Source organism: Manihot esculenta, chromosome 14, assembly GCF_001659605.2.
Source record: "Manihot esculenta cultivar AM560-2 chromosome 14, M.esculenta_v8, whole genome shotgun sequence".
NCBI lineage: Eukaryota > Viridiplantae > Streptophyta > Magnoliopsida > Malpighiales > Euphorbiaceae > Manihot > Manihot esculenta.
Window position 1 is genome coordinate 27356903 of NC_035174.2, and position 17280 is coordinate 27374182.

General features: G+C 35.5%; 1 protein-coding gene across 2 annotated transcripts; it reads right to left on the reverse strand.

Moving 5' to 3' along the window:
• Positions 1-3750: 3750 nt before the first annotated feature.
• LOC110631024 (E3 ubiquitin-protein ligase ORTHRUS 2) lies at positions 3751-10074 on the reverse strand. 2 transcript variants are annotated; one of them, XM_021778722.2, is made up of 9 exons: positions 9539-10073; positions 8463-8995; positions 7704-7829; positions 6023-6122; positions 5879-5940; positions 5687-5789; positions 5383-5527; positions 4824-5038; positions 3751-4701 (listed from the first exon to the last, which is right to left on the reverse strand). In XM_021778722.2, the coding sequence occupies exons 1-9, from the start codon at positions 9986-9988 to the stop codon at positions 4123-4125; spliced, it is 2313 nt and encodes a 770-aa protein (XP_021634414.1). In that variant the 5' UTR covers positions 9989-10073; the 3' UTR covers positions 3751-4122. The 2 variants fall into 2 exon arrangements, with proteins under 2 accessions (XP_021634414.1, XP_043805969.1); XM_043950034.1 differs by lacking the exon at positions 7704-7829 and having other exon boundaries at positions 9539-10074.
• Between the last annotated feature and the right edge of the window lie 7206 nt (positions 10075-17280).

The window sequence follows — 17280 nt, forward strand, 5'->3', positions numbered from 1 at the left end:
CTCCCATTCTCCTGAGTGTCTGCGCTGCTGGGTTCGGCTGAGGCCTTTGTCCTTCCGGTTTCTTTACAAAGTTCTTGAGATGTCCCTTCTTTATCAACCTCTCGATCTCAGCAATCAACTGGAAGCAGTTATTGGTATCGTGGTCGTGCGTGCGATGATACTGACAGTATTTGTCAGGATTTCGCTGGTCCGCTTCAGTTCTCAGGGGTCTGGGCCATTATAGGAATTCCTTGTCTTGGACGGCCATGAGCACTTCGGCTCGGGAGGCATTCAGTGGAGTCGGCTTCTCTGGAACCCATGGGGGAAGTGTCTTCTGCTCTGAGGTCCGAGGAGGGGGGAGTCCTTGGTCCCTTCTCTCCTATGGTTGTCTGTAGAGTTCAGGTTTCTTGCCATGTTTCTTCTCGTGCCTCTTCAGCCTCCTTTCCTCCGGGGCTTTCCCCTTATCCGTCGCTCCCCTAGCAAATATGCTTGTTACCAAGGCATCATCCTGCCTGATGTACTTCTCTGCCCTCTTCATCAGCTCGGCCAGTGAGGTAGGAGGCTTCCTGCTCAACGAACCAAAAAACTCGGGCGAAGTTGTCCCTTTCTGCATAGCCTCCACCGCTCTGCCTTCATCTAGCTCGGGGATCTGCAAGGCCTCCGTATTGAAACGGGCAACGTACTCCCTAAGTGATTCATCCTTTCTCTACCTGACTGTCTCCAGATAACTCATCTTTCTGTCTGCAGGCATCCCGGCAATGAACCGACTGATGAAACGAGTGGCCAGATCTCCAAAGCTTCTAATGCTTCCAGTCTCAAGGCTGTTGAACCATGCCCGTGCTGGCCCCGAGAGCGTCGTCGGGAATACCTTGCACATCAAGGCATCTGACAAAGTTTGCAGCTCCATGAAAGTTTTGTAGTTCAAGACGTACTCCCGGAGGTTCCCAGCTCCGTCATATGCGGCCATGGGCGGGATCATGAATTTTTTGGGGACGGTCTCCTGCTGTATCCACTTCGAGAAGGGTGAAGAGGTGGGCAAGAGAGCTTGATTCTAATCCTTAGTTCCCAGCTCGGCCATGAGCTGCTCTCTCATATTTTGCAGCTTCTGGTCTATACTCTCCTCCTCCTGTCTGGGTTTCTTCTCCAGGTGGTACTCCTCCTCTTCCGCTTCGCTTCTCGTCCACCTGGTTGTTCCGGCAGAATAACTGTCGGCCCCATCATTCTCAATCATCTCCCTCACCCTCCTTCCATGGACCCTAGCTTCCGGTTCCTCCTCTTCTACGGCCCTTCGCCCCCCATCCCCGGTTTCTCGGCTGACAGTTTGGGGATGGTTGAAGGCAGGTTGGGGTTCATTGGTTCGGGGCTCTTCCACCACCGACAACACCTGTACTGGGGTGCTGAGGCCCCGTTGTTGCATTATCTGCCCCAGCCAGTGGGCTGTGTTTTGTAACTGGAGAGCAATGGTTTGTAGGTCCTGGTTGGACAAGGCAGCGGCGAACACATTTCCCGCCGGGCTTGGCGAGGAGTTGAAAGGGATGGGTGGTTGATTGTTTGGAGTTGTAGGACTGGAAAAAGAGAATTGCTGCCCCTCTTGGGCAGAGCTCAGGTCATTGGGAGTGTTAAGATTGTTGTTTTCATTGTGATCAACCATCGTGGATCTCAGTGGGTTTGTTTAGAGTGGAACTCCGGTGATGAAAAGATCTCCTTCGTTCCCACAGACGGCGCCAATTGATGATCTGAGATCCAGAAAATAGGGTTTACAAGGCGTTCTGTTAGCTTAGCTCAAAAAGAAAGAGAAAAAAAGCCCCCCTTGAAGGGAATGTTTCTTCCTTTTATCTGTTTCCATTGTCTGCCAGTGACGTGTAATGGCCTGCCTTCCATTGGGCCACTTGTCTCTGCAATACTGATACGATCGTACGAGGATATCAGATTTCTGCCCCATACGTAACAGCTTCTGATTTTTTCCGAGGGCGCATGCGGATGGTCCCGTAAGGTGAATGGGCTGAACTCCTTCCTGGTTCTGAGCCGGACCGGAAGATAAGGTTAAAATTGAGCCCAGAGAGGGGCTGCTCGATAGGCCGTACGGGTTGGGCTGGCCTGATTGAGAAATTCAGATGGAGCCTGGTCTCAAGGCAGAACGGGCCGAACCTGGTTCACGCGGAAGACTTGAAGGCTTCCAAATAATGGGCTGGTACCATGGGCCTAGCTCTAGACCGGGGTGAAAAGATCCAGCGGTCATCAGGGTTAATATTATTTTCATCACTGCTGTATGGTGTATCAAACCCATCATCTTCAGCATCATCATCACTGCCACACATAAGTTTCCTATTTTCTACTTCCCCATCATCAGCTTCTGCATTATATTCATTGTCTCTATATAATCCTTTATTAAAATCATTCTTATTTTGCAATGCATCAAGAAATTCATCATTATCCGTGTAATTGTCAATACTAAACTCTCATTTAATGATCTATCTTCCTCATATTGCTCAGTAGGTTCATATTCAATATCATCAGAATTATCATCATTTTCATCAACACATAGAGCATCATTGATTTAGATCTCCACTGCAGTTTCAGGTAATTATGAATCACTAGTTTGAACACTAATTGGTACATCAACAGTCCTTTCTACATCATCACCAACCTCTCCAATATAATTACTTTTCTTATTAGCTAATCTACAACCACCACTCATATAATACCTATCACGGACTGTAAATCTGTATTTTCAATCTTTGCATTGATATATATGCATTCAATAAATAGCTTTAAAAAACTAAATTCAGCATCCTCCAACCATATCTGTTTCACTTCATCATTATTAAATACCAAAGTTTGATACTCCGAATCACCCCTAGGCTTATAATACCTTATCTTTGTTACCTCATAATAGCCTAACTCTTTATATTTATTCATAAAAAATAAAAATAATCTACTATAAATCCATTAATCCAAATTGAAAACATCATAACAGTATAAAAATACACAATATAGTACGATACATCAATAAAAAATGCAATTCAAAATATTTGCAGGAAATTATTATAATATCCTCGTTAATAATTTTTTATAGCAAGTTGACTGAATATACCTTATTTGCTTCTTCTTCAAATAGTTCTTCCAACTTTTTCGCTTAGTACTCATTATCGAACAAAAGGAACAGAGATAATGGACTATAGCAATGTTTTGTCTCACTCTCAATCTTGCAAAATCATGCTTCTCTCACTTTTCGGTGTGGAACACAACTTAGTTATAGAATTTTACTTTCTCTCACTTTCTGTGTGGTCCAAGACTTTTTGTGCATATATACAATAGGATAAAATTAGGAATTTGAACCCTTTTAATTTGGTTTTAACTCATTTAGAATTTGATTTTAACTCGTTTAGAATTCGTAGATAGTTAATTATGGGTTAGAGTAGAGGTAAGTTAATGTTTATATATTTTAAAAAAATAAAAATTAAAAATTATTGCCACTTAATATGCCATGTGTCAAATCAAATTTTATGTCATGTGTCAAATTTTATTTTTGATTAAAATTAAATTGAGAATTAGCCACTTGAAAATTGAGATTTCATAGTTGAAGTTCATGTTTTTTCTATCCGCCATAATAATTTTATTTTTACTTTAATCAAAAAGTAGTTCTAAAATCAGTTGTTTTGCTATATTCCTCGATGCTTTTACTCTTACATAAGCTGCGCATAAAAAAATTACAGAAGTCAACCACTTCTGCAAAATTATTTTCCATTCAGCAAACAAAAAAGGACCAACTGAAAGTACAAATACTAATATTATTTTATTCTGAGAAAGACGAAATCTCCCCTTCACACTTCTGATTTCCACATTGCTTCTAATTTTTTATAATCTTAAATGACTGCGACTATGTCTGAACCATTTGTGTCTGCTACAACATTCATTTAGTAATAAAAACAGTTTAACCCACAGTTACACATACAAAAACAAGGTGAATGTCTTCAGATTACACACTGCTTTTACTGCTTAGCCTCCATAAAAACAGACCTTGCTTCCAAGCCATTTAAAAAATCATGCATATGAATGCTGCACCCATCAATTTCTTAAGTCACCATGAACTTGGTAAGATTTTCTCATCAACCCACATAAAAGGTTAAGACTGAAAGCTCATCATTCAAAATCATCATCAGATGATCGCACAATGAGAGGACTTGATGGTGAATCATTGCCATTGGCTGTTGCTTCCTGAACTGAGCTCCTACTCTTCACCCCAGCAGCAGGTTCTTCCAATGGCTGAACTACACTGTCAGCAACATTCATTTTCGCACGCTTCGCTGCAGGGACTTGTGGGTTCACACTATCACCTTCACCAATTCCATTCCCATTCTCTCTTTCATCTTTGTTAACTGAGCTACCTTCAAAACTAACTTTCCTCTTCTTGTTGACCCTCTGGAGTTTGTAATTACCTTTAGGTCCCTCCAAATTGGCAACTCCAGCCTTTTCAGAAACATTTGTTACAACTTCATTGTTTACAGGATTTTCCCTGTGATCAACTTTCTTCTCAGTGGGTTTGATTGATGGACCCTCCGAAGTATTGGGAGCAGCATTCTCACAATCATTCTCTCCAGCTTCAGTAGGATTCTCCTCAGACCCATCTGCCTCATCGTCACTTACATCCTTTACATTATCCAAATTCTCTTCTATTTGGCGTTGGAGCGACTCAATCACAGCCATCAACTCTCGGTTAATCTGTCAAAACAACAAAAATAAAGCCCACGCTTAAATTCAGACACCACTTATTCATTACAAGACTATGGCATAGAAGAGTTAAAGGTGCCATTAACGAAGAGTTATATGTATCTATATCACACCTTAGGATCTTGAAGGAAATCAGAGATGTCTGTTGGACACTTAGGGCACTTCATGACATTCTTCTGTGCTCTTAGTGTCCGCCCACCACTACTTCTCTCTCTTATAATAGTCTTGCCAGCAAATGCACCTTCCAAGCATGACTTACAGAAGTTATGTGCACAAGGAGTTGTAATCGGTTGATTCATCACATTCCCACATATTTGACAACTGAATTCTGCATATTGAACCTCAGAAAAAAGTGAATCTAAAAATAATCACCTAAGGCCAAATACCAAAGACGCATGCATAAACACAATCAGCACATTTATTTTGAAATCCTTCAGACCAGTAAAACCATTGATGTTGACTTGCCTAAATCTACCTGCAAGCTTGTAAAGGAAAATTCATTCTCATTTCAGATTTTAGAAACTTAATTCAGCAAAGAGAAATAATTGAAAAGGTTCAGAGTGCAGCACACTTATGACGAGTAGAAATATTTTATTTTTTTGTTGGCTTAAAGTGTCAAAAACAGCTATGACTAAATAAGTAATACCTAGATAGAGAGAGAGAAAGGCAAACCTTTTAGCAGCTTCTCCTTGACATTCATATGCCGTGCTCTCTTTATAGCTTTCTGAGACCTCTTCCTGTCCTCAGGGTTTCCAGTATCAACTGGTTTTTGGCTAGGAGGTGGAGGTATTTTCCACTTCCAGCTACCATCTTCTTCCTAAGTTATTTATGATGTCAGATTTCCTTTCCCAACGAAGTAACAAAGGTCAAAGAATGAAATTCCACTTGTCACATTTGAAACAAGTCATCTACAATTATGTAGCTGAAATTCATTTCCAAGAAGATAAGGTTAAGAATGCAGGTTGAATCCACTCACATCATAGTCCCATGAAGGACTTTCCTTTCTCTCAGTTATGTCGGTTGCCTTGGCCAGCTCTTTTATGACAGGCAAAGATCTTGGTCGATCCCCATGCTCATCACTAAAATTAAAGTTGGAAAACATTAAGAGGGATAAAGAGAAAGATATTCCAACAAAGGAAACAAAATAACCAAATTGCCAAATATAAACCTTGTCCAAGGAGCAGGTTCGTTGTCGCATCTAACAAACAAGTAGCGACAGACCTTGTGGCCCTAATGTAAAAAAGGCAGCCTATAAAATTCTGTATAGAAAATCATATAGAAAAAAAAATAAACAAGCAGTTGATGCACTCACTTGAATTCCAACCTTACGCCAACATTTTTCTATCCTATAAACCCCATCATAACGCACCCCACTCTCAGGTGCATATGAAGAACGCTTCTCCTTGTGGGACCTGCTCATTTCAAACAGCAAGTATGACTAACATTGGAAAAAAAGGGTATTTGCCAAAACACAACGAAGTTGCTATAGAGAATAAAAAGATTGAACCTATATTGTGCCAAAGACATCAAAGAATCATCATATTCCCCAGATATATATATATACATACACACATACATACATACATACATACATATATATATATATATGCATATTCTGCATTTCAAATTGACAACTTTTAACTGCAGCCCTTGTTACAATAAAAAGCAATATCAGCCAATATAATAAAAAAACCAAGCTTTTCATTTATTTGTCGATAAATACCTATAATTAAAAAACGCCAATGTTTCATATATATTGACAATAATTAACATCAGAAATTTTATGTCCTATTCAACTTTGTGACATACGAGCAACATCTTAAACTACCATTTTAAACCAAATATACTGGAGTATTAGCACATAACAACTAACAATCTTTAGCCCTAGCCCTCCACTTGCTAATCTATAGAACCAAGAAAAATAAGCTAGCATAAGAAATTGCAATTCCAATCTAAAAGTACAAACATCATACTGGCATGTTGCCATGGTTTACCATAAAAAGATAAAGATCATCCAATGTACCAAAGCCAATATGATGTGGATTATATTACATAAAACCAAATAATTTAGAGAACTAAATGAAATGAAGAATGTTGCACTATTATATTGTTTTAAAAAGTTAACAGAATTCCAAAATTAGCAGTAAATTAAAATTTTAACTAAATATAATTATAACCTTATATGTCTAAAAAGAAAAAAGAAAAAAGAATTAATGTATTACAAAAAGTTATTTTGTAAATATTTGTATAGAAAAGAATGGGCCATAATCCTACATTATTTCACTATGCAGAATCTTTTCCCTTCCCTTTTTATTTTCCTCCAGAGAAGAAGAGCTGTTGGAAGGTGAAAATGGACAAAGAGCTCACATGCAGTGTGTGCTAACCAACTAAAAGGAATCAACTTTTAAGTGAGCCGGTTATTTTGACAATTAATTGTTCATATTGCCAACCTCACAGTGAATTCCTACTAATCATAGATGTAGCATTAAATATCACATCAGCCACCTAAAATACATTCAGGCGATTTTGATAATTGGATGCGTTGTCCCATATTTAATAGCCCAGCAACAAAAAATCATTGCCAACATATTGCAAGTGACGCAAACTCATTAAATATGTCCATCCTTTCTTTTATGGACACTGCCACTGCAAAATGAGCATTTCACCAAAATTAGCATCAACAAATTCTTAAATAAGCTGCAGAAAAAGGAAAGAAATTCACAAAAAATAACCCCCAAGAAAAAAGAAAAAAAAACTTATGCTGATCCAATTCATTATGACTTAATCAAACAATATTACTTGGACTTAAGCTTGCAAAATATTCAAGTTCAACTTGCATTTAAGTAACTTAAGCTCAAACTTCATTAGTATTAGTAACTACTCGAATAAAGAAAATAAAATTATGCTCTAGACTGCACATTCACCCATAAATAACTAAAACACTCAACAGATGCACACTCAAGCACAAATGAATCATGCATAATGACAATTACCTGACAACCCTTATAGGATATCCCTTTTTGCAACTCACTCTAAGAGCCTGATTATATTTCTCAAAAGTTTGGTCAAAGGATTGTTCCTTGTTAGTCCGTTTGTTTCCGCTAAGATCTCTACCACCACTGCCATTCACACCCATGGAAAGAATACAACATCAGCATATGTATATAAAGACTGACACCCTTCAAAACTCTAAAGAAAGGTGAGAAACAAAACAGATAGGAGTATAAATTAATAAAACAAACACATTTATCCCATCATCAAGAGGCACCCAACAAGTATAAATGCGATACGAATATAATAGAAAATGGTGGAAAGCAGTAATAGGAAGTTAAGGAGTCATTATATGAATTCATGATTGACCATGTTCCGGTCTTGCACCATATGTTATCCTGATTAATGCAGTGGACCATGTAAAGTGAGAGCAACCAAGTCTACAGGAGATGTAGACACAATAATGTTCAAACTACATAAAGAATGAAAAAAAAAAAAGAAAAGAAAAAACAACAACAACAACGACTACTACATATAGAAGATGAAACGGTTAGGAGTTAAAAAAAAAACCACCATGATTGCAACACCTGACAAACATTATATAGATATAACAAATAAAAGATTTACTCTTTACCTCATTCAATGAACAAAACAACTGCAACCAAAGGGATAAAATGAAGCAGTATATTGATGAATAAAGTTGAAACTAATTAATTGTTTGGTTATAGTGTGTGTATATATATATTTCAAAGAAAAAACACCTTCCAGTGTACAAGAACCATTCTCCATGATCTTCATCATCCACATAGCCTCCAGAAAGTGCCACTGACTGTGCACCATAGTTTGCTTGCCCAGCAATACCAGCAACATGGGGAAGGTGTACACCCCATTGCCTGCATTCCAGTCTATCCTCCCAACACTCCCCAACCAAAACACCCTGATTTCTCTCAGGATCATTTTCTGCTGGGATAGGCCCAAAATGATCTGGTGGCACAGTGACAAATATCTTCCCACTGCAAGCATTGGCCTTACCAGCCCTCTGCGCCCGTTCCGTAGTGTATGCCTTGTCTGGCCTGTTTTGATTATGTACAAAATGGTAAACCTTCGGGAGCCCTCCAGCAACAATTGTTTTTGACAGCTTTGCCATACGAATGGCAGCCACAAGACTAGAATTAATACGTGGCTGACTGGCCATTTTTGAGGGAATTGTGCTCCGACATTTAGCACAGGTTAGCTTCCCTTGTCCAATCCATTTCTGGAAGCATTTCAAACAGAAATTGTGCCCACATGGTGTCTGAAACAAAACAATAGATACTAATTAGTTCTTAGAAAATCACACGCATCACTAGCATTCCACCAAGCAAGAGTATATATTCCTCAACAACCTCCCAATCACAATTCCATCCTCATCAGACACAATCTGAAGACTGCTTATGACAAAATAATTCAAGAAATGCCAAAAATGGAGTAAAGACCAAAACGATTACAACATTCTTTAATAAATATGAATAATATGAAAATCGAAAATGGGAAAGTTGTGGTAAATGAGGCCAGTAAAAAATCTAGATTTCAAGGAACTGAGATCGACTACAAATAAAATCATTAATACCCACAAGTAAAAAAGATCTTAAATACAAAGAATTGCAAGAAAAGAAAAACACTCAAGATAAAAGAACAATCTTGAACTAATTAAAAAACCCAAACACGAGAAGAACAATGCAAAATCCCAAACAATACAAAACCATGCAGAATAAACAAACAGATCGATCGAAATGAATTTTTTTCATACAGAAAAAGGTAGAGCAAGAGAAAAATAGTAAGGAAAGGAAAAACTCACAGTAACGGGTCTCTCAGGCAATTGCATACAGAAAGAACACTTAAAACTCTCGTCAAGAATATCCAACACATCACCCCCACTTTCCGTCTCCTTCCCTTTTCCTTTCTTCTTCACATCTTCCTCCTCCACCTTCCCACTTAACAACTCCTGCCTCTTTCTTGCCTTCGCCTTCTCCGTAAGCGTCGCATCCGCTTCAATCTCCCTTATAGCAGCCACCAGCTCACTTCTACCACCGGTGACAGCCACTGCGGGGGCAGCGGGTTCTCCAGAACAGTCAGGGCACTCCCACTGGAGAGTGGATGCTAGGGTTTCCGGCGGAGAAGAAAGGCAAGTCACATGCCAAGGAGTAACGCACGTATTGCACGTAAGAGTTTCTTCGGCAGTCGGCACTGCCTTGCAGCGCATGCAGACGCCATCTCCATCGCAGGGAAGCTGGATATCGGGCGCCATAGGGTGTGCGCAGGATAAGCACAAGACAGAGAAGGGGAAAGGGACTGAAACAGAGACTGAGAGAACGAAATGAACTGAAATCTTGGGTTATGGCTTTTATAGGGAGAGACTGTGAGAGAGAGAGAGAGAGTAAGTGAAGCGGGCAATGGGAAAAGAGATAGGCGGGTTAAGGAAAGAAATCTAATTTTTTGAATTTTAGATGGAATTCAGAAATTACCATTCTATCCTTGCTTTTTATTGCATTTTCATTGATTTTAAATAAAATTATTATTTAATCTATATAATATTAAAAAAATCACTAATTAATTTTTCAATTATATAATATAAAAATACTCTCTAATTAATTTTTTAATTTTAAAAAATATATTAAAATATTTTTAATATTTTAAAAAATCTATTATTTAATCTTTTCATTAATTTTATCATTAAATATTTTACTATTTAACCTCTATAATTTTTAAAAATTTATTAGTTAATCTCTTAAATTTTTAAAAAAAATAACTAATTAATCTTTCTATATTAAAGATATTTTAATTTTTTTCATACTTAATGACCAAAAAATAATAAAAGAATTAACTAATAAATTTTTTAAAATATCAAAATATTTTAATACATTTTTTAAAATTAATAAATTAAATTTATTCATATTATAAAGATTAAGTAATAATTTTTTTTTAATTTTATACAAAAAATTTCAAAATCAAAATATATAAACACTGATCTAAAAAAAATTAGTACATATTTATACGATTTTAAGTCAAATAAGTATTATTGGTTTGTTTTTTTTTTTTTTTTAAATGGGGGATGGGGATTCGAACCTGAGATCTATCAGGTTTAACCGGATGCACTTACCATCAGACTAAGCCTGGGAATCCAAGTATTATTGGTTTGTTGAATGTATACATTTTAGTACATATAAATCTTTACCTACAATTCAGTATATAAATACTCCAAGACGTTTACATACGGAGTTACTATGATTTTAAATAAAATAAGTGTTATTAATTGATTAAATAAATGTATATAAAAATAATATATTAATTTATATTATTATAATTTTTATCCATTTTATTTTTTATACATATTATATTAATAATAATAACTGAATATATATTTAAATATATAAATTTAACTAAAAAAATTCATGCGTACTCTAAAATTTTTAAAACGTTACATCAAACATATAAACTTCTAAAAAAGTATACCTAAACTTTACCTTCAAAGTCTTATCAATTTTACTTTAAAAACATATTTGCATCTAAACTCTTAAAATTTATATCATTTTTTAACATTAATATTAATGTTGACTAGGATAAGAAGATTTATTAATACTACTTGAAGTTCATGTAACATTTTAAGGTGCACATAAATTTTTTTTAGTAAAGTTTAGATATTTAAATATATATTAATCTAATGATAATTATTTTAGTTAAACATAAATATTTTTTATTAACTATTCAATTATACTCATATTTAATATAAAATGAGAATATTAAGTTTTATTAAAATAATAAATCATTATTAACATATGGTTTGAATATATACTAAAATATTTTTTAATTCTTATTTGGAAAAAATAAATAATAAATTAGCGATTGTGTTAAAAATAATATAAAATTAAATATAATTATAATAGATAATTTATATATCACTCGTAATATAAAAAAGGAAAGTGAACAACATTTTGAAATTATGAAAATGATGAAGTATATACTTATAAAATTTAGGTATAATTTTCTTAAAAGAGGAAATTTGGGATATTAATATAAAGATAAATAATTATTCACTTCCTTAATTTGACAATATCAATTAATAATTTTAAAAAAATATTGTATGTATTGATGCGACTGGAAAATAGAGATACGTTATGATTGGTTAAACCTGCAAGAAAGAGAACGTGAGATAGTGGGTGTTCACGATAATCACTGTAACGCTCAAATAAGTAAATTGGATAATAGAGCGGGTATAAGAAATTGCTTTAGAACTAAAGTGTAGTTGTGTAAAAATTGCATACCTTTTGTCTTTATGATCATTGAATTTTATATTGTAAGAAGACGGAATTAAATATAGTATTTTCTAATAATCCGGCGATAATGTATTTGGCTATTTGATAAGAGATCTTGCAGACATATCTAGTCGATGATCCTATGATTATAAGCGTAACGAAAGTCTGCTAGATTGTCTACTAACGGTAACTTCATGTGAAGGTTCAACCTCTTCAAGAAAGGGTAGGTCTTGATGAAAATTCGGATTTAACGGTGTCCGAGCCTTCTTTTTCTTGACGGGACCGCGCATCCGCTTATTAGACTCTTGGCACGTGGGTCTATTTTCTGGTGACAATTCATGACTCATTTTAGGTGATTCTTATGTAACATCAAGTATTTTTATTTTTAAAAAATAATTAGTTAATAGATAAAATTTTATTTTTTTAATATTAAATGATAATTCTACTCATTAAATACTAATTTTCTATTAATCAAAAGAAAACTTTACTTTTGAATTTCATTAAATATCTCATAATTAATGGTTTAGAATAATTATTATCATATTCCTACAGTTTTATCTAACCAATAAAATTGTTCCTATATTTTATGTATTACGTTAAAATGTCTTTATAAATTGATTCTGCTAATAGTCAGGAACATCCATCCGAAAAGTATTTTTTTTTACCGTTATGTGAGCAGAAAAATTTTTATAATTCCCTAGCACCCTTGATCATTAACATATAACCCTCATTTCCCTTTATTCCTCAACAAGATATCTCTCATTTTTTCTCTATTAGCTTCTATCTCTTCTTTATTTAGAAAATAATTCTTGATTTTTCTTTCATCTTGTCTTTTAAATGTTCATAGTCATAGCTCAGTGAAGATAAAAAGATATTGTAACGACCCGGAAACCGAACCGTTACCGACACTAGGATCTAAATCGGCTTAAGGGTGCCGGAACCCGTAGCAAGCCTCCTATACCTGTTAACATCCCATACATGATCATACATTTTCATAAAAATTTAAAACTTTCCATATTTCAAGCCTGACCTGTGCATGCACTAAAATCATAAACATAAAATCCCAACTAGAGCCCTCATCAAATGCTCTAGTGGGTTATCATAACATACACCAAGCTTGGACTATTATTCCTCATCATAAAAATATTTCATTAAAAGATCATGTACAAGGGAACTAACATTACTATTCGGGCCAAGCACAATACTAAACCATAAAACATTCTCTATATTACATTACATAAACTCATTTTACAATACATGTCCACTACTAACTATTACATACTCTAAGCCTCTACTCTTGCTGATCTCCTGGTCTATCCCAAACCTGCAAACCTGGGGGTTTAAGGGAAAGGGGTGAGCTACTAGAGCCCAGTGAGCTGAATAGTAAAACATTATATTAAAATTCATGCTTTCATGAAATGCATCACATCACAAACAAATCACATCAAGGATGGACTTGTCACCAATAGCCCTCTACATAATCCAATCATGCCAGGGGCGTAGTGCAGGCCACACCTGGTCTTTCTCTTACACATAACATATCATACATATCCAATCGTGCCGGGGGCGTAGTGCAGGCCACACCCGGACTTTCTCTTACATTGTGCTAGGGGCGTAGTGCAGGCCACACCTGGACTTCCGAATCATATCATATCATATCTCATCATATCGAGGACTAATGGGTCATCCAACATCCATCCACATCAACATCATAATATGCAATGCACCATATTCGTGGATTCTAATGCAAACAACCTAGTAAATAACACGGTATTCATGATGCATGAACATGCTCAAAACTGATTTAATTTGATACATAAAGATCCATTCTACTCACCTCAAGCTGACTCTGGGAAGACTCTGAAGCAGCTACCTCACTGCTGGGGTCCTCGGTTCCTCGGGTCCGAACCTACACAGGTGGACTCGAAATGAGGGACCAAACAGACACTATCATAACTCTAAACTACTCTCCAAAAAACCCTAAAACACCCTAAAACAATCATAGAAAATGTGCAAAGGAAGGCTGAACAGGGCACTTTCGGCGGCAGGTTCGGCGGCCGGAAGTCCCTCCAGAGCCGAAACTCAGCCACTTTCGGCGGCAGGTACGGCGGCTGAAAGTGGTTCTAGAGCTGAAACTCATGCACCTTCGGCGGTCGAAACTCCCCTCCAGAGCCGAAAGTCCAACTTTCGGGGGCAGGGTTCGGCAACCAAAACATGCCACCACAGGCAAGTTCGGCGGCCGAACATGGCTTCGGCTGCCGAACCTGAGTTCTTCCAAAGTGGCAGAACTCAGCCTCTCTTCTGCACAAATGCCTCCCAAACCTTCCAAACTCAAACCAACTCATGTAAAAACATGCATACACACATACATAAGCATATAGGGGTCTCAAACTAGCCTAAACCCCAACAAAAACACATCTAGCAACACATATATCATACATTACCCATAAAACCAACATAAACCCTAACATTAGGCATATACTCTAAAACATGCATCAACCCTCTTAAAACCCCTCAAAATTTTCATAAAACATACAAGAAGGGTAGGATCTAAGCTTACCTCTTGAAGATCGAGAGGAGAGGCGATCCCTAACTTGGAGATGGGAGGAATCAAGCTCATTGGATCTCCAAGCTCCAAAACTTGATCTTTAGCTCAAAAATCTTCAAAACCAAGTTAAAACTTGTTAAAACTTTGAAAGATTGGAAGAAAATCATCAAAACTAACCATGGGAGGGCATAGACTCACCTTTGACCGAAAATGGGGAAGAAAACTTGCCCATTTTCGGACATGGGGCCTTTTATAGGTGGCTGGCCAGACCACTTTCGGAAGCCAAAGGTGCTCCCTAAAGTGCACCATGTTCGGCGGCCGAACATGAGATTCGGCGGCCGAACCTGGATTTCCTCCCTTGGTACTTTTCATTCAAAACTCAATTTCTTTCTTACTTAAAACCATAAAATACATGAAAACATTTCATAAAAATATGATTTTACCCTTCTAGAGGGTTCAGACATTCGAGATTCCACCGGACGGTAGGAATTCCAATGCCGGAGTCTAGCCAGGTATTACAGATATGCTTTTGTTGAAGCAATATGCCATCATTCAAATTATTGTGGAGATATAAAGTTCAAGTAGTGTTGGTGGAAATGAGCAAGGAATGTTTTTAAATGTGAATTGCAGATGCGGAAAGCAAGCAAGTGTGATAATTTGATGGGCGTCAAATCCGTCAATTAAAACTTATCTCCCTTTCCTTAGATTCAATATGAATTTGTAAATCGAGTAAGTGAGTATCGATGAAAAGGGAATTTTTATTTGAAGAAATTAATTTTGTCCTAGGTAAGCCAAAAAAACTTAAAAGAAAAACAAATAATACAATTAAAATGGTGAAACAAATAATTAAATTAAATTTAGCCGAAGGTAATCAAATTGAGGGATTGGTAGTTGATCATTGATTAGAAAAATAATTCATTTTATTATCTATTATTTGGTTACAGTGGTCAAACACGCGAATCTCAATAATTCATTTTATTATTGGCTATAGTGGTCAAACACGCGAATCCCACCAATTCTTTCTTATAATTAAATTAAATTAATTTGCTTCGTGTCTTCGCGTTTAAATTAATTTATAGTTAACTAACAATCCCAACACGCGTATTGATTTAATTAGTTAACTACTTTAAGAGAGAAGAACCCAAACTTGATCAATAATAATACGTGAATTATTTAAATCAAATCTACTAATTCCTTAACATAAACGAATATGCTAATTGCTACTTGTTATTAACCCAATTAAATAATTACGGATTTAGTTCGGTTAATTAGCAATATGTTGTCTTTCCAAGAGATTTAATAGACCTCTTGAATTCTTAAAATGACAACAATGAATGTAGTATTCTCCAAAATCAGAAATTAATAGAAAATAGAAATAAGATGAAGATAATTTAAGCACATAATCTCACAACTTGAATAAAATCTCAATTTGGATTAATCTTTAATTGAAAAAAATTATTTAGCCTATAAGGACGATAATAAAATTATAAAAACTAAAGAAAAGAGAAGAAGAAGGGGCGGCAAGGGAGGCGGCCGAACATGGGAGAGGAGAAGAAGAATTCTAGTCTAATTCTTGGGCAACTTTTATAGAGGCTTTTCCCCAACAAAAAAAGATAAAAATTCTCAATTTAAAATAAACTCTACTACTTTTATTTTATTCCTTTTCTAATCTAATTGTGTTTACTCAAATATGAAGCTGATCTTATCTCTGTACAGCTGGAAAAATCGTGATGAGGTGGCGAAATTTTGAATTTTGTAGTTGTCCACCACCTTGGGCTACAACCTTGCCCAAAGTTGTAACCCCGGTCTGAAAATCTTCTAATTCAGTTTTTTTCGTTCCTTTTCTTAATTTCTGCTAAAAAATCTATCCAAAATCAAATTTCAAGTAAAAATTAATTATTTATATCAAAATCATAGAATTTAATAAGAAAAAAGTGGTGAATTTTATAACTCATCATAATTTCAAAGTCCAAGAAGAACCCTAACAAATTATATTTTTATTGTAAGGAGAATAAGTGTATAAATTTGCTCAATTGAGCCATTTCTATTATTGCTATCCCTAATATTAGATTTGTTGAACAAAAAAATGAAAAAAAATGCAATAAATCTTAAGGAGATAAAAGTTAATTTGTTGAAAATTGAGGAAGATAGCAATGACTTATATTTAAATCTATAAAATATTGAGACGCTAATAATGACTATTCTTATTATTATGATTGTAGTGCTAAGATTGAAGTCAAGGCATGTAAAAAATGAGTTTGGAGTTGTTTTTGAATCATAATAGTGTTTATTTTTGTATGTATTTGAGTACGGTTCAATGGAAATAAGTTGGTATTTTGGTCTGAATTATTATTTATATTTATAACATAATAACATTTTTGTTATTTGGTTATGTTTTGAGATTGCGTTATAATAAATAGAACATCAATATCCATAAAGCGAATACATAAACAGTAATTAAAAGAATATTGAGCAAATGATGCAATATAAAGTTATTACACACTATTCAAGTTACAAAGAAATTAGGTTATTATGTCTCAAAAAAAAAAACTAATATACATCCACCAAAAATATTATAATCTAATCCAAAATACTTACATTCTCCCGCTGCCCAAAAAGGCCAAAATAGTGGCATCTATCCAATAGAGCTCCTAAGTAATTTTGTTAAAAATATGAAGAATTGATAATAATAAAAAAGTAACATAAAGTAATTTCATCACACTACTGTCCAAAAAATTA